This window comes from Rhamphochromis sp. 'chilingali' (genome assembly GCF_963969265.1).
Source record: "Rhamphochromis sp. 'chilingali' genome assembly, chromosome: 3".
NCBI classification, from domain to species: Eukaryota; Metazoa; Chordata; class Actinopteri; order Cichliformes; family Cichlidae; genus Rhamphochromis; species Rhamphochromis sp. 'chilingali'.
Genome location: NC_137931.1, coordinates 42,066,742 through 42,088,658, shown reverse-complemented (window position 1 = coordinate 42,088,658; position 21,917 = coordinate 42,066,742). Strand labels below are relative to the sequence as shown.

Sequence of the window (21,917 nt, the reverse complement as noted above, 5' to 3'; positions counted from 1 at the left end):
ATTCAGTCATTTCACCAGTTTTGGGGGGTTTTTTTGTAAAGTTTTCTTGTATATTTTTGTATTTCAGTTTTCCAAACTTTTTAAGAGCCTGGTAAAAAGATTTAGATTTTCTCTTCCCTCTGGCGTTCTTTGCTTGAGTCTTCTCCTCTTTTAGCCACTGAATAAGCAGAAATAACAGAACGAGCTGAAATAACTCGGAGCCAGTGGAAATTATAATCACTAGCAACTAGATACAGCGGAAACAAGAAATGCAGAGACAGGCATGTGGGGTACCCGTTCCATCAGTCGTGGTGATCTGGAGGATCCAGGACTTAATACCAAGGATATACGTGCAGACCAAATAAAACCAGCAAATATAAAGCTTGCTCATGCTAATTTTCATAAAAGAGAAAATACTAGAAAGTGGTTGTAACTCTGAATCTTTATGTCTTTGAGGTATTTACAAAATAACACACTTTCCTCACAAAATTAAAACAGCCAACCTTTTATCCATGCAGGTGTATGACGTCCTTCCAAGGGAGCAGTGGTGGAAGCTGGAGATGGAGCAGAGTTCAGGACCTACGCTGCAGGGGGGCGAGACAAGCTGGCCATACATAGTAACTCTGGAGCTTGGCACGTACATGGTGGATATGATGGTTAAAAATCTTAAAATTAATAGCGACATCCTGAACCCAGCCTATGACAGGAAACTCATCCCCATCCTCTACCACATGTACACCTTTCGCAGCACCCGGCAGGTACGGTGGAAGTTCTCTCCTGGTCTGTTCCACAGAGGTATCATTGAAGCACATGATTTGATAACCTAGGGTTGGTGGTGACTCTATTAAAGCATTTTTTAAATGAAGCACCTATTACAGATTCCTGACTAAATAAGAAGGTTGACACAGATCCTCTTGATTAGGTTCCTTTTTTTGCGTTGCAGACTGAGAGACATAAAGTAAAGTAAAATTTTATTTATATAGCACCTTTCAAGGTAAACAAAATCGCATAAAAATCATAAAAGTTCTTCAGAAACGGACATACAACCTCAAACAAACAAAATCAACCAAAAGCAAGTTTAAACAGATACGTTTTTAACTGCTTTTTAAAAGAAATGAGTGAGTCCACAGATCTCAATCTCAAAGGGAGCGAGTTCCAGAGTCTGGGAGTCACTGATACAAACGCTCTGTCATTTTTCTTTTTACCCTTGTATGCTGGACAACCAGCAAGTCCTGGTCACAAGACCTCAGGGACCTGCTGGGGCAATAAGGAAGAAGAAGATCACTGATGTAAGTTGGGGCTACACCGTGCAGGGCCCTGTAGGTCATGATTATAATCTTAAAATGGACCCTGAACTTGACAGGGAGCCAATGCAGTTGGATCAGCAGGGGAGTGGCATGGGAGTATTTGGGATACTTTGTCAGAAGCCTAGCAGCAGCATTCTGGACAACCTGCAGTTGTTCCAGGGAGGCATTACTTAAGCAAGTAAACAAGGAATTACAATAATCTAAGCGAGATGAAACAAAAGCATGAATAATCACTTCCATTTCGGAGCGTGACACAATGGGACTCAGCAATATTTCTTAATTGGTAAAAACATGAGCGAACCAAAGATTTAACGTGTGTGTCCAGCGTCAGAGCTGGGTCAAGTGTAACACCAAGGTTCTTAATAGAGGGTTTAATATAAGAAGCAAGAGGGCCTAGATTTTTAACCACGAGGGGAACAAATTTCTCAGGAGCAAAGACAATGATTTCAGTTTTCTCAGCATTTAGTTTAAGATAATTTCAGTCATCCAATCTCTAATGGAATCAAAGCAGGGCTGGAAGATTTGAAGCTTAGAAACATCAGGTGGCCTAAAAGAGATATATAGCTGAATATCATCTGCGTAACAATGATACCAAATATCCGTAATCGAGCTAAGAAGTTGCAGAAGAGGGAGTAAATACAGAAACAATAGTTTCTGTTGAAGTCCAATACCTTCTGATAATCTGATAAAAGGATGTCTGAGTATTAACCCAGACCAAGAAAAATATTCTTTCAATTGAGATTTATGGGGGAAAAAAGACCAAAGATTAGGGGATCTCCTAGAAACTAGGGAAAATTATACGATGGATTAGAAAAACAAAACACAACTGTTGATTATAAGGACTCTCGATCAGGCAAATCAAATTAATTGTGAATTTTTGCTAATTGTGTAAAATTAGTCTGATTAAATGATTGACCCAAAAGAGTTTAAGAATAGCAGACTTTTCATTAAAAGAAAGAAGCCATGCAGAAGCAGAAACAAAGCGGGAAAAAACTTAAAAAGCCTGACCTTCACTTTGGACAAGAGAACTGTTCTAAAGCCCGTTACCTTGAACACTTGAGCAACCTCCTATCCAGTGTGACGCTCAAAAGAGTGTCTTTTATAAAACCATTTACCCACAGTGTGAATTGGCAAAGGGAACAGTTGAGTGAGATGAATAGGTCTCACGCTAATCCCTTTTTTAGTGTCCCCTTAATTGGATCGCTGATTTACTGCCACAGGACCCTGCAGGAGGGTGAGGCATGTGTTGGGGGGTGAGTACAAAGAGAGAGAGAGAACTGTGGATTTTTGGGACTTGATGCACTTTGGCAGCGGGGCATACCTATTGCTGAATTTCATTCGTGTGTAATTTTCTCTCTCTTTGTTCCATTCTACCTTCTTTTCTCTTATTCTTCCCGTCTCCCTTCTTTCCCTGGGTGGAGGTTAGCCCATCAGGGGGGCATCCTAATGATTTTACTGCGCAGCATGAAAGTCTGACTCATTCGTGCAAAGCTGAGGTGTTTCTGTCAGGTTACAGTGATTTTTTTTTTTCCTTCTTTTCCTGTCACTGCGGTAACTCTTTAACATCAAAGCCCTGTTCTTGGAAAAACTATCGTGCCTAATCCTCTGGCTCCGGAGCGGGGTTGGCATGTAACAAATATAATAACAGTCAAGTAAAGATGTTACACTTGTTTGTTTTTTTTCACATTTGCGGAGCTACAGTTGCCCATTTTATTGTGATTTTCAGTAATTGTTTAACACAAGTAGTAGAATGGCAGCACTGATATTAATATATTTTTTTTAATCTCAGCTGTTAGTTTTTTTTTAAAGATAAGATTCAGATTATAAGATGTTCTCACATGTCAGTTATGATTCAAACTTATGATTCAACAGAAGTCGAAGCGTGTTGCTTTTATACCTTTATTAATCAAATTTGCACTTGATGCTGACCATATCCTGTCATGATTAACCAAGCTTTAGAAATAAGCTGAGGCAGTCCCTTTCATGTTGTTGTAATTGAAACAGCAATCTCTGTTCACTGGTGTGTCTGCTCTTTTTTTAGTTTGCGACTGATTTTCTTGTGATGTTTTACCCGCCAGGTTGGCTTCATCAAGCCCCACCCCATCCTTACTCAGATGCAGCAGGAAGCCATGGAGACCAAGTTGACTTTTGACTCCTATGTGATGCCGATGCTGTGCCCTCCAGTGCCCTGGACATCAGTCAAGTTTGGAGCATACCTGCTCACGCCGACGAAGCTGATGCGCACAGTGGACGGGGCGACCCAACACGAAGAGTTGTTGGAGAAATGTCAAAATCTTCATGCCATCTATGACTCTCTCAACCAGTTGGGCAACTGTGCCTGGAAGATCAACAAACCTTTGCTGGACATTATTATCTCCATCTTTAATGATCGTGGAAGCGATAAGCTAGACATCCCACCTCCTTTGTCGGAAGCCCCCAAAATCCCCCACTTTAACCCTCAAGACCACAGTTATACAGCTAGTGAGAAGGCCCACATGAAAAGACAGGTGATCAATGCCAAAAAGAAATGCAGCGAGATGCACAGCTTACGTATGGATGCTCTCTATAAACTGTCCATCGCCAACCACATGCGAGACGAGATCTTCTGGTTCCCTCACAACATGGACTTCAGGGGACGTACCTATCCATGTCCTCCATACTTTAATCACCTGGGAAGTGATGTCACACGGGCAATCCTTGTGTTTGCGGAGGGGAAGCTGCTTGGTCCCAAAGGCCTGGACTGGCTAAAGATCCACTTGGTGAATCTTACAGGATTAAAGAAGAGGAGCTCACTACAGGGCCGACTTGAGTATGCCAACACTATCATGGAGGACATACTGGACTCTGCCGACAACCCTCTAAATGTTAGTACTTGCTGCTCATTCACTGTATAGTAAGACGTTCCACGTACACTCGTCACAGTCATAGAAATCTTGGTAATTTGGGGTTTTTAATGAGTTATTTGAACTTGTTTGTGCTGTGGGCAACTTTAATGACTTTATTAAAAAAGAATTGAGTTTTTGGATTTTCTCTAATCCATACAGACTCAAATATATACATACACACTCACTAATATTTGGTTATTTTCTCTTTATACTTGTTTGTACGTATATGTATTTCATAAAAGTGGATAAAGCATTTTTTAATTACTGGGACAATGCCAATGACACAATGGTTTAATTGTCGGTCTAAACATTGAATATTAGAATATGTCAATTTTTTTTTTTGTATTCCTATGAAAGGTATGTATGCAGTATAATGTGCTATGTGCTTGTGACTTTTTCTCTCAGGGTAGAAAGTGGTGGATGAATGCAGATGAGCCATGGCAGGCTCTGGCCTGCTGCATGGAGATAGCCAATGCTGTGAGATCTCCTGATCCAGCACAGTTCATCTCTCATTTTCCTGTTCATCAGGTACGTAACAGACTGAGAGAGTCATGCTTAATGAGTAGCATATCAGTCATGTAAAAGTCCAAATAAAATGTAAAAACTTTTTGAATTATGGAAAGCTTGTTAGAGTTACTCATCTTACGTCTTCTTATTATAGTTCAGGTTTATGTCTTTCGAGAAAAAAAAAAGGTTGCATCATTCAGTGGGTCTATTTTAGATGGCAAATCAAAGTTAACAAACCAAGACCTCCTGTGCGATGTTCACCGTTTTGTCATCTGCTATAAACCTGTCAACCTTATCTTGCAAGCCAGAAGCCTTTTTGACATATCCTGCACGAGGATCTGACATTTAAACCAATGCGTTTTCTCAACGGAAAAAAGCAACAGAAAAATCATATGAATGATTGTTATTCTTAGTGACATGCTATATTTGTAGAACAGTGTATATACATTAACTGTGGAGCATCTTTTTGTCAAGAATTCCCTGATTTAGACCATTAACCGAAATATGTGGCTGAGTAAAGCCTCATCTCATCTGCACCGCAGGCCTTTGTTAATAAGGTTCTTATAATGTTGTTATAATGTAATTTTCTAATTTTATTTTCACTTCTCAAAATGTCTCATTTTTGTTGCAAAAGAACATTTTAATCCCATTAGTGATTACAAGCTATTGTCTGTCTGATTAATTATACCCAACATCGCTGGAACGCACACTAATAATAATGCATGAAATGTAAGGAGCAACATTTTCCCATGCCTTCAAAGAATAAGACAAAGAAGCTGAAAAGAGGATTTATTTTTTATTTTTTAGACCATTAGACCAAAAGTGAGTGTAATTCACAAAGTATTTAGCACTTCCTCTTTGTAGATGTGTTAAAAAGACAGTATCTCCAATACTTCACTTCGGGGGCGATTGTGGCTCAGGAGTTGGGAGTTCGTCTTGTAATCGGAAGGTTGCCGGTTCGAGCCCCGGACAGTCTCGGTCGTTGTGTCCTTGGGCAAGACTCTTCACCTACTGCCTACTGGTGTTGCCGATGGTGGGGCCGATGGCGCGATATGGCGCTTCTGTCAGTCTGCCCCAGGGCAGCTGTGGCTACAACTGTAGCTTGCCTCCACCAGTATTGTGAATGTGAGAGTGAATGAATAGTGGAATTGTAAAGCGCTTTGAGGGTCTCAAAAAGCGCTATATAAATGCAATCCATTATTATTATTATTATTATTATTATTATTATTATTACTTAATTGAGTGGTGAAGTTCAGCTAAACTACTTTAGATAAAATTGAGGCTTAGGGTTTGAATGAAATTAAATGCATATAAAAGTAAGCCTCAGGGCTCAATTTTATTTACTTTAATTCAATTTTATTTATTTTAAATCTGATTGATGTAATTTAGAGTTTACTGCCTTTGATAGATATTGAAATATATGGATAAATAAAGTTGATGACCAGGAGTCAAGTTGGGTGAGCTTAGACTTACAGTTGTGAAACTTAAATGTTGCCTCTCCACAACAACACATGCAAGCACTATATTAGTGTTACATAGGGGACGAGGATCAAAGAAGGATGGACAAGAATGAAGATTTATCTGTCCTGATACCCAGATACATATATCTACGTTGCTTAGCTTGGTGTTTAACAGCTGTAATTATGATAAAGTGAAACCCAAAGGAAAAAAAAGATGAAACTGTATTATTTTATACACTTGTAGGTTACATGTTGGTTTGAATAGAGTGAAAAATTAAGTTTAGTCTTTGGAATTAAGTGTAACAAAGCCTCAACCACATAACATATTCCCAACATATCCTCACGTTCATGCAATTCATCTTATTTATTCTTTTTTTGTGCTTTATTATTTGTTTATTGGCAGAAAGGCAGACCTTTAAACCTTGCTCCTTGGATGACTTGACCCAATCAGTGCGGATCCTTGTGATTCTTTCTCTGCTGTCTGCCTCCACAGTCGTGCTTTAATCTTTTTCTTCACCTCTTCTCCAGGACGGCTCCTGTAATGGTCTCCAGCACTACGCCGCTCTAGGCAGAGATGTTATTGGTGCTACATCAGTCAATCTCATGCCCTGTGATGTGCCCCAGGATGTCTACAGCGGAGTTGCACAACAGGTCTGCTCTGTTACTTTCTTTGAACTGCGCAGACTTACGGTTACACAGATTAATGATGGCACATATCAGTTGCAAAGCATGTTGCAGATCTTCACCTGTTAGTATTCAGACGGCCCAGTGGATCCAACAGTGAGTGACAAGCTAAGGCATTGAGATTATATTTTAGTCTAGGCCTTGTCTTCAGAAGTGCTTGGTTTCTCTTGCTTTGCATGAAAGTGCAGAGACGAGACTGTCTCATGTCTAAAGTCTTGAATGGTGAAGCATGAGCCTGCGTGCTTTTAGGAGGCACAGTTGGAAGATAAGTGTGATGTGCTGACATTTCAGTACCGGAAAATTCAGAAAGAACAGAGCAAAAACATCCATTTCAGAAGTCCACACACAGTGACTGTAATGTTTGCCTCAGAGTATTGCGTTTATTGTTAGATACCATGATGACATTAGCTGTGATGTTAGAAGCTACATGGATAAATAAGTCGTCTTGGGGTTTACTGTACAATAACCACTGTCATTGGCTGGTTTGTTGACCTTGTCTCCAGGCACAGTTGCTAATCTGTAGGGACCCTGTTAAATTAGTGAATACCTGGACCAAGGTTTCCTCTTCTAGTGACCAGTCATCGTTCATGAATTCAAATTCATTTTAAAAAGAACAATAATTGCGAGGCAATAATTACACTTCTGCTCCTCTTCTGCTCTCCACATGGACTCTTTGCCTGCGTACAACCAAAGCCTGTTTAAACATGATTAGTCTAAAGAATTTGGAAAAATCGTAAAACCTTCCCTACAGACTCACTATATTGTTGTTGTTTTATGTTAAACAATAAGTAACACTGTCAAGAGTCACATTACTTAAGACTGCTTTACAACAAGAGCTGAAAAATAGCTTTGCTGATCATGAAATGAGTTTTCTGCTTCTAGTCTCAAAGCTGTGAGGACTCACTTCTGTTATAAGTGAAAGCAGTTGTGACATATTATATTAATGTCACGCAGATGTTATCTGTGTTCATTTTTGGGGAAGCTTTAAATTGTCCTCCAAAAGACCTCCTTTAAAAAAAAGAAAATTCATATGTAAGTTGTCTACATGTTCCAGGTGGAGGAGTTACGAGCTCGGGATGCAGAGAGTGGACTGAAGATCGCCCAGGTGCTGGAGGGCTTCATCAGCAGGAAGGTGGTTAAACAGACAGTGATGACTGTGGTGTACGGAGTCACTCGCTATGGTGGACGCCTCCAGATAGAGAAAAGACTGAAGGAGATTGACGAGTTTCCGAAGGTATAGCAACGGTGAAAGAGGGTGGCGAGTGAAAGAGTTCCTTCATACACGCTACGCTATTTTTAGCACGGTGTCAGCTCAGCATGACAGAGCGGCCCCTTAACACAGGACCTCCTCTGTGTGAGGGGTTCCTCTCACTTTGTGTATGTTCTTGCAAACGCTTTAAACTCTATTTTTAAGTAGCTTTTTTTATACTTACACTCATGCAGAAGATAAAAGAGTAAAGGGTTTAAAGGATTTAATGCACTGCAAATAGCGGCCACATACTGTATTGTACAATCATCACATTTGTTTCTGCAGCCAAAGGTATTTCAGTCAGTTTGACCTTGACGTAAAGAGTCATACTACACTGTCTCTAAATGAGCTGCATGGAGCCTGAACCGATGCTTTTAATATTTACTTTGATCAGATTTATTTATGATCACATTGCATGGACGTTTCAGGGAATGCAATCCAACAGTAGCTATATTTGATATCCTACGCACAGCCACTGCGTGTCTATTTTTAGTTATCTGCACTTTGATTTGGTTGGGCCTGAATTCTCCTTTGATGGACACACCCATTCTGTTACATGACACCAAGAAAGGAGAATGGAAGAACTGAATCTTCTCACAGCGCTCCAGTGTTCCATAGCTACACAATTCCTTACAACAGTTAGAGTTAATCTCATTGTCTGTGTAGATGGGATCAGCATAACTGTCTGCTGTCTACTATCTCACAGGCATTCTGCTAAATGACTTCTGGATAATGTTCCTAATTGTTTAAACAGGGAATTAGGGGGGAGTGTAATTGTGAGTGATTACAGTGGGATGGATGGTGAAAAGAGGGCAAGGCCTTCTGTAGAGATCATATCAGTGTAATGAGATGCAAATGAGATACCCTGATTTGTAACACTAATTTGCATCATACATGTAGCCACCATTCGAAGCACAATTAAAAGCTAAAATGCATGTTTTTAATTTTTAAAATTGGACAAATTAAACAGTTTGACCAACTATGAAAGACTCCTGTGTTGTTGTTTTTCCAGGAGTTTGTGTGGGATGCATCCCATTACCTGGTGCGTCAGGTGTTCAATGCCTTAAAGGAGATGTTTACAGGGACCAGAGAGATACAGGTGAGCTCATCACACGTACATTACAACATATGCAAATGATAAAATGATCTCATCCAACAAATTATCATCAATCTGTGGTGGCACTTGATTAGAAATATTGTTAAACACATTATTTGGGGAGATATAATGACTTTTTTTTTTTCCCCAGGGAGTGCTGGTGTCCTTTGTTTTCTTTATACTCGGCACTCTGTATGTTCTTTAAAGTTTTGGAGATGAGAGCACTATTGCTATTCTGGATAGCAATGTTGTATTCTCGATATATATGCAAGTTTCACTAGAACACATGCAGTAAAAACAGCAAAAAAATACAAGTATTCATTAAAAACTGCAACTAAAATAAAAGTATTCAAGCTTTTTCTCTGTGTTTATAACGAAGATACCATTTATTATGGTAACGTTTTATTTTAGATGAGTTTCTTTAAAATGTTTCACAAGAAAAATCTATTATTTGATACTATCAAAGAAAATAAAAGAGAATATGCCTATAATTAGTGTGTAACCTCTATATTTTTTTGTTTTATTTTTTTATTTTTTCAGTGTACAGTAGGTTAATTAACAAGCTACAGGCATATATTTCAGCATATGTGACTAATAATTAATCAGTATTTGCTTTGACATACAGACTTTTAAAGAAATTTCTGTGCTTCATATACAACTCAACTCATTATAGTCTTGCAAAGATAAATCTGGAAAAGTTTTAGTCGGCACTAAATTACGTTGTTTTTAAATGAGGTTTGTTTAAGTCGCTAGGACATTACAAACCTCTAAAGCATGCTCTGCCTACTGATCTACTGCTGCAGATAGGCTCTTATTTGAATTTTATTAATGGCGTGTTTACTTTACTGTTACCCTGCCAATGGCACCTATTCATCACATAGATTCCATTAATAGATTTAGGACGTGCACCTGGTAGGGGATTGTATATTATCTCTAGAGGCAGAGAGGAGTCTGCCGAACCATTATTACCACCAACCACTGTTTTTGTGTGCGTGTCCTGTGGGAAACACGCAGGGATAGCCCAGTCTGAGATGATAAATACCCTTCCTAACATACCTTGGTGCCGATGTGATGCTATTGCCAGCGTGAGTGCGTAAGTGTGTGTATCCCCCGCTGCTTTTATAGGTCACATCCACTTGCATTTCACAGGGAAGAGCTGAAGTATGAGGGGAAAGAGAGGCAGCTGATCAATCCTTGACGCTGTTATCCCTGACCTCGCCTACGTTCTCTGTACATTTCCCATTTATCCTGTCAACACTGCTGATCATTAACTTCAAATTGTGCTCCCACTGTTTGTTCATTGTCTGTGCCCACCTCTGTCTGTATGTTTGCCAGTCAGTCAATTTTTCAAGATGTTTTTCTTGTTAATCTCTGACGTCGGTTTCTTTGCTTTTGCGGTTTTCTTATTTTGTGCTTTGATTGTAGGAGGCGAGGTGATGTTTAATGGACCAGCTTCTGGTCAGGTTGCTAACTCCAGTTGCTAGGACATATTTATCTTTCCTACAGCTCACTGAGTGTGCATTTGTATGTGTGACAAAACCCTTATGGGACATCAATAGGGCTTCCATTTTTGGAGGCAGACTATTCCAGACACATATGCAAACAGTGCTGTCGGATATTCCAGACTAAGCGACACTTCACTGTTCAGCAACAAGCCTGCAACAGTTGTTAGTAGGTCCTTAAAGCAGCAGAAGTAGAATGAGCAGTAAGTGCATAAATCTTTTGTTGATGCTCTAGTCTAGGCAATGAAGTCTCTATTTTTTTCCCTGCATCGTAGTGTTTTTTTACGGTTTAATTTTGTGAATGCGATAACTTGAGAACAAGGCTCCGTTGGATTTTGGGATTGATACCACAGGTGTGCCTACTTGGAGGCTCAGAGATAGCATTGGTGTCTTAGCCCTGTCTAGCCGAACCTGAAATCTCCATCAACCTCATTTAACCTGATTTAAATTTAGTTGCACTCTTGTCAGTAACATGCTCTAAACATACAAGCATGTCACACACGCATTCTTGACTAATATTAAATATTTCTATCACTGTGTCCCTTCATGTTACCTCTGATTGAATCCATTTGTTACAGGACTGGCTGACTGAGAGCGCCAGGCTCATCTCTAAGTCGGGTCACACTGTGCAATGGGTGACACCCCTGGGATTACCCATCATTCAACCGTACCACCGCACACGCAACCAAGTGGTAAGTCTCACCTTAAGACAAACGTGGAAGCTCTTTAACCTCCTCTCTGTCTCTCACCAATCTATTGCAGTTTTAACATGATATCTGTTGCTTAAGTAGTAACATTAGTGGCAGTTTTCTTTGTGTCTGACAATACCTGTTATCTCTGTTGGCCTTGTATGTTTTGATATTGATTGATATACCTTTATTAGTCCCACAAGGGGAAATTTCATAAGGTTAGTTATGTTAATCTGTTTCTTACTTGATGACTGTGTATCGCTTCTCTTCATGGTTATTCCGACAGCTGAGCCAATTCATTTCCAGTCTTCATTTCACTATGTTTTGAGAAATTCACCACCTGACCTTTATGCTGTTTTCTTGTATCTTGGCTTGTTTGTCTTTCTTCTCTTTATCTCAGCTTTCGCTGGTTTCTCCACACATCTACAATTGACCTTTTCATAGCACATACTTGGGGTGGCTGTAGCTCAGGTGGCAGAGCAGGTCAGCCACTAATCAGAAGGTCGGTGGTTCGATCCCAGGCTGCATCCTGGCTGCATGCCAAATATCCTTGGGCAAGATACTAACCCCATGTTTGCCTACTGGTGGTGGTCAGAGGGCCCGGTGGCGCCTGTGTCCGGCAGCCTCGCCTCTGTCAGTGCGCCCCAGGGCAGCTGTGGCTACAATGTAGCTTGCTATCGCCAGTGTGTGAATGTGTGTGTGAATGGGTGAATGACTGAATGTAGTGTAAAGCGCTTTGGGGTCCTATGGACTAGAAAAGCGCTATACAAATGCAGGCCATTTACATACTTTACACAACTTTTGACACGAGTTAGAGAACAAAGTGTTAACTTTTCTCTGACATACCAAGCATTTATTGAAACCTTCTGTCCTATTTTGTTTGTCACATGTAAGTTTTGATCCATCATTGTATTTTTGCTCTGACTAATATTTCATTGATGTATAAAGGTCTTTAGGTTAGTTGGACTTTATGGAATTTCAAATGAACCTGGTTTGTCATTGGCTTAACACATGAGCTGAATAAGCATTTACACGTATTTATAGTAAGTACCCTGTACTAAAGGTACCCTGGCTTTTAACCGGTTTTAAACAACCTGGATTTTGTTAGCGTTTGTTTGTTAGTTTGTTTGTTTGTTTAGAGAAGCAGGCCATCATAATGCTGCTGATAGAATATTGTAATTGTTGTGAGCGGACAAACTTTAATGGAGCTCCCCAGAATCACTATGGAGATCCTGGCGGTATCATATACAGAGAACATATCTGTGGCTTTTATATAATCAACAACACTCACATATGCGGTGTACTTATAGGTGTTGTGCTGTTGATTATATAAAAACCGCTGTGACCGCTAACATTCCTGTTTATGAATCAAGTGAAAGGTGGAGACAGACATGTAGTGTGTGCCAAGTACAATCAGAGAGCTAGCTGTGGGCTTGCCCAGCATGCAGCCTGCTCTTTTAGTATGACATCAAGCATAAGGTTAGCTTAGAAAGGGAGTGACACCTCATGAGCAGGTGCAAGAGAGCGAGGGTGACAGATGGTTTAGTCCCCTGAGGGTGCATCTCTTTCTCTCTGTTGGTGTAGTAGGACACGTTCCCCTGATTTGATCTGCTTCTTTTAGTGTCCAACAGGGACAATGGAAATGATTAGCTGTGCTTCTTTTCAAGGCCTAAATGAATGAAAAGATAACTTCATGGCTGATTGAGGTCTTAGCTTATGTTTCACAGATAGCTTTCTTCACCCCCTACAATAACTCACTAATCCAGTTGCATCACTGAGCAACAAAAATGAAACTAACTTGCAGAAAGGTCACCTTTTCTCTGCATAGCTGGATTAAATTCAATCTCCCAGTCTCCTCTCTGCCTCTTAAATCCAAGGCCACTGTGTTTTTGAGGGTCATTAGTAATTAGACTCTAGATAGAGTGGAAAGATGAAGTATAATGCACAATGAGAAAACCAATAACTGGGGAGACAGTAGCTACAGTGGCATAACATCAGTTGTGTGTGTGTGTGTGTGTGTGTGTGTGTGTGTGTGTGTGTGTGTGTGTGTGTGTGTGTGTGTGTGTGTGTGTGTGTGTGTGTGTGTGTGTGTGCATTGCTTCATTTCTGTTGGTTTTCCCTGTGCATACGGAGTTGGGATACAAATGCTGACCTTTGTAATCAAGGATTTTCCATGGCTGATGGAAGGTGAGGAAATTGGAGTAGGATAGAGTAGCTGAATGAAGCATGAACATACATCAGGGAGGCAGCCTAACAGGATTGGGAGATACTAATCGGATCATAGGTCACTCTGGCTTAGATACCCTGTTTATTTTTATTCCCTCTCCCAACACAGCTACAGTGAAATCTCACTCGCTGCGGATGGTGACACGAGGGAATCATCAGCTGGATTGGCTGGATTTGACTGGATTTTGAGTTTATAGGGTGACTAAAAGCATGTGATCTAATGTCCTCTATGCGGAAAGAATCAGTTACTTTGGTTTTTGGTGGTGAATGCTGATGGGCACTGTGCATAATTTCTTTTTTTGTACAGTACTAAAGAGTAAAGTACAGTGGTGGTGGCCTATAGCAATACAGAAATAGTGCAGTGCTAATAAATAACTAAATGTAATGGGTCACAAACCCTCGGAGCTAATCCCTTTGAATAAAAGTTTTAGCAAATCGGTCATGGATGGATTATGAGACAGTGGGCCCCGAGCACAGAGATGTAAAAGATTCCCTGCTCCCTGATATGAGAGTGAGATACATGCACATTGGTGGTCATTTTTTTATAGCTTTCTGTTTGTTTGGTTGGTTGTTTGCAAGCCTTTGCCATCTTTTGGCTCGCCTTAAGTTTTTTTTTTTTTTCCTGATTTACTCGCCAGATTTCTATGAGCTTGGTATGTGTTCTCACTTCTACCTCTCTGTTCTCACTTGTCTAGTAATGAAAAGATGGTAGGCTGTGTCTGTGAAGCTTGTTTTTCTTTTGGATATAAGCACGTTTTCTCAAAAGTTGAAAAACACGTGGTCTGCACAGAATAAGTTGGCTTTTCATTCAGATTCTGGTGAACTATCTCTAAATGTCGATGTGATGCCCTCCATACCTCCTCATGCTTTGGAACAGAAGAAATGCTGTTCCCAGGAGAAGCATGATGTTTCATTGAATGTGCAGAATCTTGTGGCATTTTGGGGTGAAATCATAAATGCAGTTTGAGTATCAAAGACACCCCCCCAGAGGTAGGCAGAAAAAAAAAGTTTGTAAGAAAGAAGATTTGGAAAAGGTCAGTGAAAGTGTTGCTTAGGGGGGCGGTGTGAGATTGTGAGTCTCCAGCTGTTTTCATCGGTCTTCTGGAGGAGAAGGGAGAGGCCCAGAGGATACACAACAGCAGAGAAAGGTGGCGTGTTAAAAAATAAGGTGTGTGTTATAAACCATCATGTGATGAATAGGAATACCCCTCTTGGCTTTTATGTAGTTACTGATGGCTTTTGTATCCATGACCATCTGCACCACAACCCTGACGTGATTTAGACTACAGGACCTTATTCCCCACAGACACACAGCAGGACTGGCCGAGATCTCATTAATCACATCCAGGGTTTCAGTCGGGTCCTGTACACAAATCACACACGTATACATTAAAATGAAGGTTATGGCTTTTGGTAGTGACCTCATTAACAGCGTGGCAGTCCATTACTCACATCGATGGTAACCTCCATTTCTTTCTCTCTCGCCACATCCATGTCAGTTTCTCCTTTCCTTTCCTTAAACATGTTCCCTCACAAGTCCCCCTAAAGTGATGATTGATGATGTGGCAACCATTGCAGAAAGTAAAGGGATGCAGTGCACATCTGTTCCACAAGCCTTCATTCATAATCGTTTGATTCTGTCATTCATTACTCACCATCCTTAAATGCAGTAGAGCCACTAACTGAAGCATATAAACCACGTCACCTTTCCACCAGACCCTAGAGAGCTTACCATATGACATGTTTGCTTTGCAGGAGGTAATTATAGACTCATGGGGAAAAAAAACAAACAGCTGAATTGGGAATAGTTAAAAGAGAGATGTGCACCCCTGTGAGTCCTCAGTGCTCATTGAGAAGAGAAGCAAGCTGCATCAGATAATGGAGTTGTCCATTAACACTTGACTTGCGGTTATTTAAGTCTCCTAGGGGTATCATAATGGCAGTGGTCATGCTGTGGTTCTTTTAGAAGTCATTTGTGCAAGCTTGGGATGCTGTGCGGTTGTGATTCAACCTTGTGCGTTAACTAGAAGTTAACTAGTAGTTCAATCCCGAGTTCCTCTGGGGCGTCAAAGTTCCAAATGCATCCATCAGAGATGGGTGTGATATTTAGTCTTTGAAGGCTTAAAATAAGCAGATTTGTATGAATGTGGCTTGGTAGAAAAGGACTTGTTGTGTCTCACATCCTTTAAAAACATCTGAGGAGACCAGTTGTAGTTTTTGAAAGTAAAATGTTCCCCCATTTTTTTCAGCTGCGTAACAGTTTAGGGCTTTCTTGTTATTAGCACACTATGGGTCAGATTTACTAAGGTTCTGTTCCAGTAAGAAACCCACTTTTGCCTATGAAAAGCTTCTGTCAGGATTTACTTTGCAGTATCAATTTTGCAACAAGCATTTTTGTGGCTGGTTATTTACAGCACACAATTTACTGCAAGTTGGGGAAAAATATTTGAAAGATGAACAAGTGCATCCTGGATGTAAGCCCTGTGCCTCTTCACTGAGTCCTCACCATCATCCTCACATATACTTGGCCCTCAGTATTACTGTTTTTTGGTTAACCGAAGGAGAACTTATATGAATTGAACTAAACTTAACATAGCATGAAAGGGAATGAGGACGAGTATCCCAAAACAAAACACCTACAAGGACGTGTGTTGTTTCACAGACAGCCAGGTTACTTTTTACCACGAGGAGAGATCTGTACACACACAGACATAGAAAATCTTTTCTCAGCAGTGTGCACACACAGAGCAACTTTTCATGTTTCTTTTTTCTGTAATTTATCTATTGAAGCCATTATGTACTATACTGAAATGCCACTTTTAATGAGTGAATGAAAATAGGGGCGATCTGTGCATTTATGCATGCGGCATGGTAACAGTATCTTCATTAACACACCAAGGGCTTAGGATCTGACTATCAATAATGTTTTGTGCTCTTCTACATATTGTCCAGGTCAGCTGTTACAAACAGCTTTCAGGTTTATATGATGGAAAAGTTTGTAATAATGTATCTATCCTTTAGATAAACACCACACTCAGCCCCCAGCAATTTCCAACACAAGAGTTTGTCCGTAAAAGCTTATTGATTGTCCTTCAGCTGCTTCTCATTCATCTGAGTTTTCAGAGAGAAATACATGTAGAATACCTACACTTACTCTGTAATATTTTAATTATTAGGCTATTCTTTACCTAATCAGGTCTGCTTATTTTTGGCTCACTAATTTGTAATGCTCTTGATGGAATTCTGGTGGTTGTTGAAATTAACTGACCGTGTCCTTGTTTATAAATTAGCATATTGTTAGTAGATGAGCCACAGAACTTTCCGCTTTTTTGCAATTGCAGCATCATGCTAATTTTTCATATTACAGTGTTCAATGTTTCAATGTGCAGGTACTCCAGTTTTTGTATCTGAACCCTTACTTCATGCCACGGTGTTGTGGTAAGTGTAGAATCTGGTTTAGCGTAGTGTTGGTGACAAAAGGCCTTGCCTGAAAAAGACACACAGATCATAGCGTTTATGCTAAAGGAACTCTATATATTAGTATTATTATTATTATTATATAAAACTCATGTCTTGAAATGCTATTTTTACACCCAGTTTATACTAGCCTGATGCCAGTTAACGTAATTAGTTGTAACTGATGTGCAGATCACTGGAGTCACATTTTACACAGTGTGTTTCCACCACTTTGAAAAAGTTATCTTATGAAGAGTAAAACGGATGAAACGATTGACCCAATCCAGAAACAAATTTTGACAAAACAGATTTTACGGTGAGTCAAAAACAGCCGGTGACTGATAGAAGCATCCATCTAATGGACACCTAAGCCACCCAAACTGAAAGGCTCATCACTCAGCCATCATGCTACTCAACATGGATTTGATGATTATTATTTGCCTGTTGCAGTCCACGTGTTGACCTAAAAAGCAAGGAAATGGATGCAAATTTGTTTTAATGAGAGCTCATTAATTATTGGGAACAAACAAACTCAAACACATTTTCCATTCAATCATAATGCTGTGAGTTCAACTTGTTCTGAACAGTGAAAATGATATGCGATGACATTAAAAGCACTTGGACTACTCTTAGTACAGATAAATGTGTTTCACTCTGAAGGTAATAAATGGCATCAACCAGCATCAACGCTCCATTCCAACAGTGAAAAGAATAAAATAACATTAGTTTAGGCTCAGTGCAAGGCAAGCAAATTCATCAGTGTGGTTGCCTGTTCCTAGAAGTATCTCTTTCTTGATAGTACCCTTCATTCCCACCCAGGCATGGTTCCAAGGGTCACGGAAAGACTGACCTGATATACATGTTTGGCACAGCTAAATGGATGGACTCCAATCTTACAGGGACCAAGTCTTCTCTCTATCAGCAATAACTATGAGTAAAAGCCTGAGTAATGCTGCATTTCATTTATCCTTCCTTTTAATTTGGTTTGCTAGTTATTTATTAGGGTTAAGTGGATAATAGCCCTATGGAAGCCACTTCTTGGTGGCTCATACATGAGTATTGGACTCATGATGGATATCTAAGGAGTCAAAGCCTACATTACCCACAGTGCACAGTTCAATTTAATTACATTTTTTCTACTATGGCTCTCTTTTCAATCTCTTATACAAATGCAACTTCTAGATGTTCCCCCCCTGTCCCTGTGTGTGTAAGTGAATGCTGGATTCACTGGAATCGATCCCTGTTTTGTTTTGTTTTTGTTTTTTTAAAAATCAATCTTATTGTGGGGTTGGACCACTAAAATCCTAACTGTAGACAAAAACCACAGATATTTTAATTTAATTCTTCTTGGTGGAGTATCTGTACCGCTCCATGTATTCATTGATCTAAATAAGCAGTTAATGTCTGAAACTATTCTATGTGTTATTAAAGCCTTTGGTGGCGAATAATGACATTTTCAGCCTATAATCAGGTCAGGGTGTTGGGCGTCTACTAGGGCTGGGCGGTAATACCGGTATAATGTTGGGCAACGATAAGAAAATGAAATATCGCGATAAAATATGGGTAAAACGCGCATGCGCAGTGCCTTTGTTTTCATACGCACATGGCGGAAAAAGCATGGCGGAGAATGAGAAGGGCGAAAGCGGATCGTTGAATGAAACAGATGAACCAGAACTGGTTTGTAAAAATGCTGCAACTTCAGTGGTGTGGAACTGGTTTAGCTTTCGCCCATCAGATACACAACAAAGCACTATTTTTGGTAGCGCATGCTAGCGGGCCGTCGTTGTTACCGTGTTTTTTGGAAAATACGGCACACTTAAAATCAATTCTTTGATTTTTCTGAAAATCGACAGTGCCCCTTATAATCCCGTGTGTCTTATGTATGAATTCTGGTTGTGTTTACTGACCTCGAAATGATTTTATGTGGTACACGGCGCTCGAAAATCTGTCAAATGCTTTAGTACGACTTTGCTAAGCTACGAAGCCGCACCGCTTGATGGATTGTTGGAGCATTACGGCTATCGTTGGCAGGAGCCTCGCGGAGTGATACGTACTGCGCTTCAACATAATATTACTGTATTGTGTGTGTGTGTATAACCTCTTTTTAAGTTTTGTGGATATTCTACATGGTTATGCTGAGGATATGTCGGCCAGTTTCCACTGGAAATGCCTTTTGGTTAAACTGTCAGCAAGAAATTTGCATTTGCACTGAATTTTTATATAACTTTAATGCACATAAAAACAGCTGCTTGTTTAAGTGAAAATACATTGATGGTTTGTTTTTTGCACTAATAAAGTTGTGGAGTTGTAAAGTATTTTGTCTAGTGTCAATTATATCGTTATCGCAAATTTTCAAATGTATATCGTGATAAATATTTTTGGTCATATCGGCCTGCTCTAGCGTCTACTATAAACAATTTTAGTTCAGAGAGGGATGATCATTAGCCCTTTACCTTGTTTTGTTTTTTTTTTTCTCAGTTTTTGAAATGTCCATTAAACAACTAGATTTAAATGAGAGCCTGACCAATACAGGAGGAACATCTTGTGCAGAATTCCAGTATCATTTAAGAGTTTGACTCTGTCTTTTCCTTTTGTCTCTCCAGCTGAAGAGTACCATGCAGCACATAAACCTCAAGATAAGCCACGACACCAAAGAGTAAGTTCTCCTGTTTCTGTCAGTTTCTCCTCTTGCGTTGTTAACCTTGACCCACAGCATATGTAAAGTGACCCCATTGATGTCTTCAGCTGAAAGGTCCATTATTGACCTAGAACAAGAACACAATGCGGGTAATTACTTCAGGCTCTTTGTTTCTTTCTTTCTTTCTTTCTTTCTTTTGGTTGCCTTTGACTTTTGTAGTCACAAATTTTAGAAATGTACCTTCAGACTACTCGACAAATCTCTTGTTAGCTTATAGAGGTAAAGAAATGTGGAAATTAGAGCTCCCTTGGGGCCGTTAGGTTGCACTTCGAGGCACTTCAGCCACACTGTCTCCTGTAGCTGTTTTCACTAATTGCATACTCAGACTTTGAAATATCTTCGCATTTGTCATAAAGTAGAAAATGGCATCAGAGGTTTTTAGGAACCTCTTTGAAAGCATAGTTTGAAAGCACACTGTCTGTTTCAATTATAAGTGGAACTGAGATCGAAATGAGTTGAAAAATAAGTTCAGGCCACTTTCCACAAAGCCTCATTTATAGATCTAGTAATGAAAGTCAAATAACTGGCTCAATACCTTATTAACTTGAAGAAGATGGGATTATGCAATAAGAAGAGGCTGCACAGGCTACAAAATCTGTCAGTCAAGATAAGAAAGCATTAACATGTGAGAAATGGTGAAATATATTCCACTTATTTTTCTATAATAAGAGGCACTTTTTACAGTAGTGTGCAAAGGTTCTTAACCACACCTAATTTCTTTATATTGTTCTAAGAAATGGGAAGCGGGTACAGCAATTGTTTGAAATATGTTCAGACATACATGGAAATCCAGTATATAAGGAAAAAACAGAGTTTGCACAATTCGAAAATCAATATTTGGTATTAGCACCTTTATTCTCCAGCACAGCTTGAACTCCCTTAGGTAAGCATGTGTTTTCTTCTTAAAGGTATGCTTTTACTACATTGGCAGTGTGTATATGATAGTTACCCCGCTGAAAAATCAAATGTTGCCAATCAGAAGCTTTCCACATGGTATCGTGTGGTGGATCAGTAAATCATAATTACGTCAGATTTGACAACAACCCCAACACAATTGGCTGTAAAGCTCCAAAACACAACAAGACCTGCATAGTGTTTTACTCGATGTTGCACCTCTCCCATGCTCTCCTTTGTAAATATTGATAATGATTTGAACAAAAAAAATTAACATTTTAATTCATAACTCCATAAGACCTGTAGTGGCCAGTCTGACTTTACAATGAATTAGGGCTGCACGATTAATCGTTAGAAAATCGCGATCTCGATTCATACTTATGTGCGATCTCATTTCCAAATGACAACGATTTAAAAAAAAAAAAAAAAAAAGACGACGACGACTGTACCGCATTTTGATCCGGGACGTACTCTGCATGAAAACAAGCGCTCACTCTTCCTGCTCAACAAATGACAAGGGCGGAGCCTTATACAACGTGATACAGAAGCTGTGCCGTGTGATGCTAACATTAGCAGGGAAAAAACAACGGAGAACACGTCAGGGATGACGAGAAAGTGGCAGGAGAAAATCTGTCCCGGTCAACCACCCAAACATCAATAACGGGAACCTTATACAGCGCTTCCCTATACCTGTCGAACTCCCGCAGGCACAAAGAAATTACGGAGGCTATCACTTATCACCTGACCAAAGATATGGCTCCCATCAACACTGTGCAAAACGAGGGATTTAGGAAAATGATCAACACCCTAGACAAACGCTACACAGTGCCGTCCCGCAACTATTTTTCTATTGTTGCACTACCTGCTCTATACACGCAGTGTCGAGCAACGGTGGAGACGGAATTTCAAGCAGTACAACATTTTGCAGCAACAACAAAACGTGAGACATTTGTTGTTTTTATGTTTATTTATTGTTTTTATGTTCAGTCTCAACTGTTACGAAGTTGATGTGCAGTTAATAAGTGCAATAAATATTTATACTGGAAAAGAAAATCGTGAGAGAATCGTGATCTCAATTCTAAGCCAAAAAATCGTGATTCTCATTTTATGCAAAATCGTGCAGCCCTACAATGAATAAAATATTCCTCTGAAAATGGTCAGGCAGCCAATACCCAAAGAAAGCCTAGAGAAGTTTTGCTCGATACCACTATAAAAAAGTTACAAGTCTCTTTTTTTTGGAGGCAAAATGAACTTTTGCATAGTACTCTACATTAAAGATTGGGTG

The 21,917-nt window shown here is 39.8% G+C and overlaps 1 protein-coding gene across 1 annotated transcript in view; it reads left to right on the top strand.

Annotated features, from left to right (window-relative positions):
* The window catches only part of polrmt (polymerase (RNA) mitochondrial (DNA directed)), a 53,558-nt gene that overhangs the window by 18,744 nt on the left and 12,897 nt on the right, over positions 1 to 21,917 (top strand). The window contains exons 9-16 of the mRNA XM_080878404.1: positions 498 to 737; positions 3,365 to 4,150; positions 4,577 to 4,699; positions 6,667 to 6,789; positions 7,877 to 8,056; positions 9,084 to 9,170; positions 11,248 to 11,361; positions 19,644 to 19,696. Of these exons, the coding sequence (XP_080734530.1) occupies positions 498 to 737; positions 3,365 to 4,150; positions 4,577 to 4,699; positions 6,667 to 6,789; positions 7,877 to 8,056; positions 9,084 to 9,170; positions 11,248 to 11,361; positions 19,644 to 19,696 (1,706 nt within the window). The remainder of the gene's footprint in view (positions 1 to 497; positions 738 to 3,364; positions 4,151 to 4,576; positions 4,700 to 6,666; positions 6,790 to 7,876; positions 8,057 to 9,083; positions 9,171 to 11,247; positions 11,362 to 19,643; positions 19,697 to 21,917) is intronic.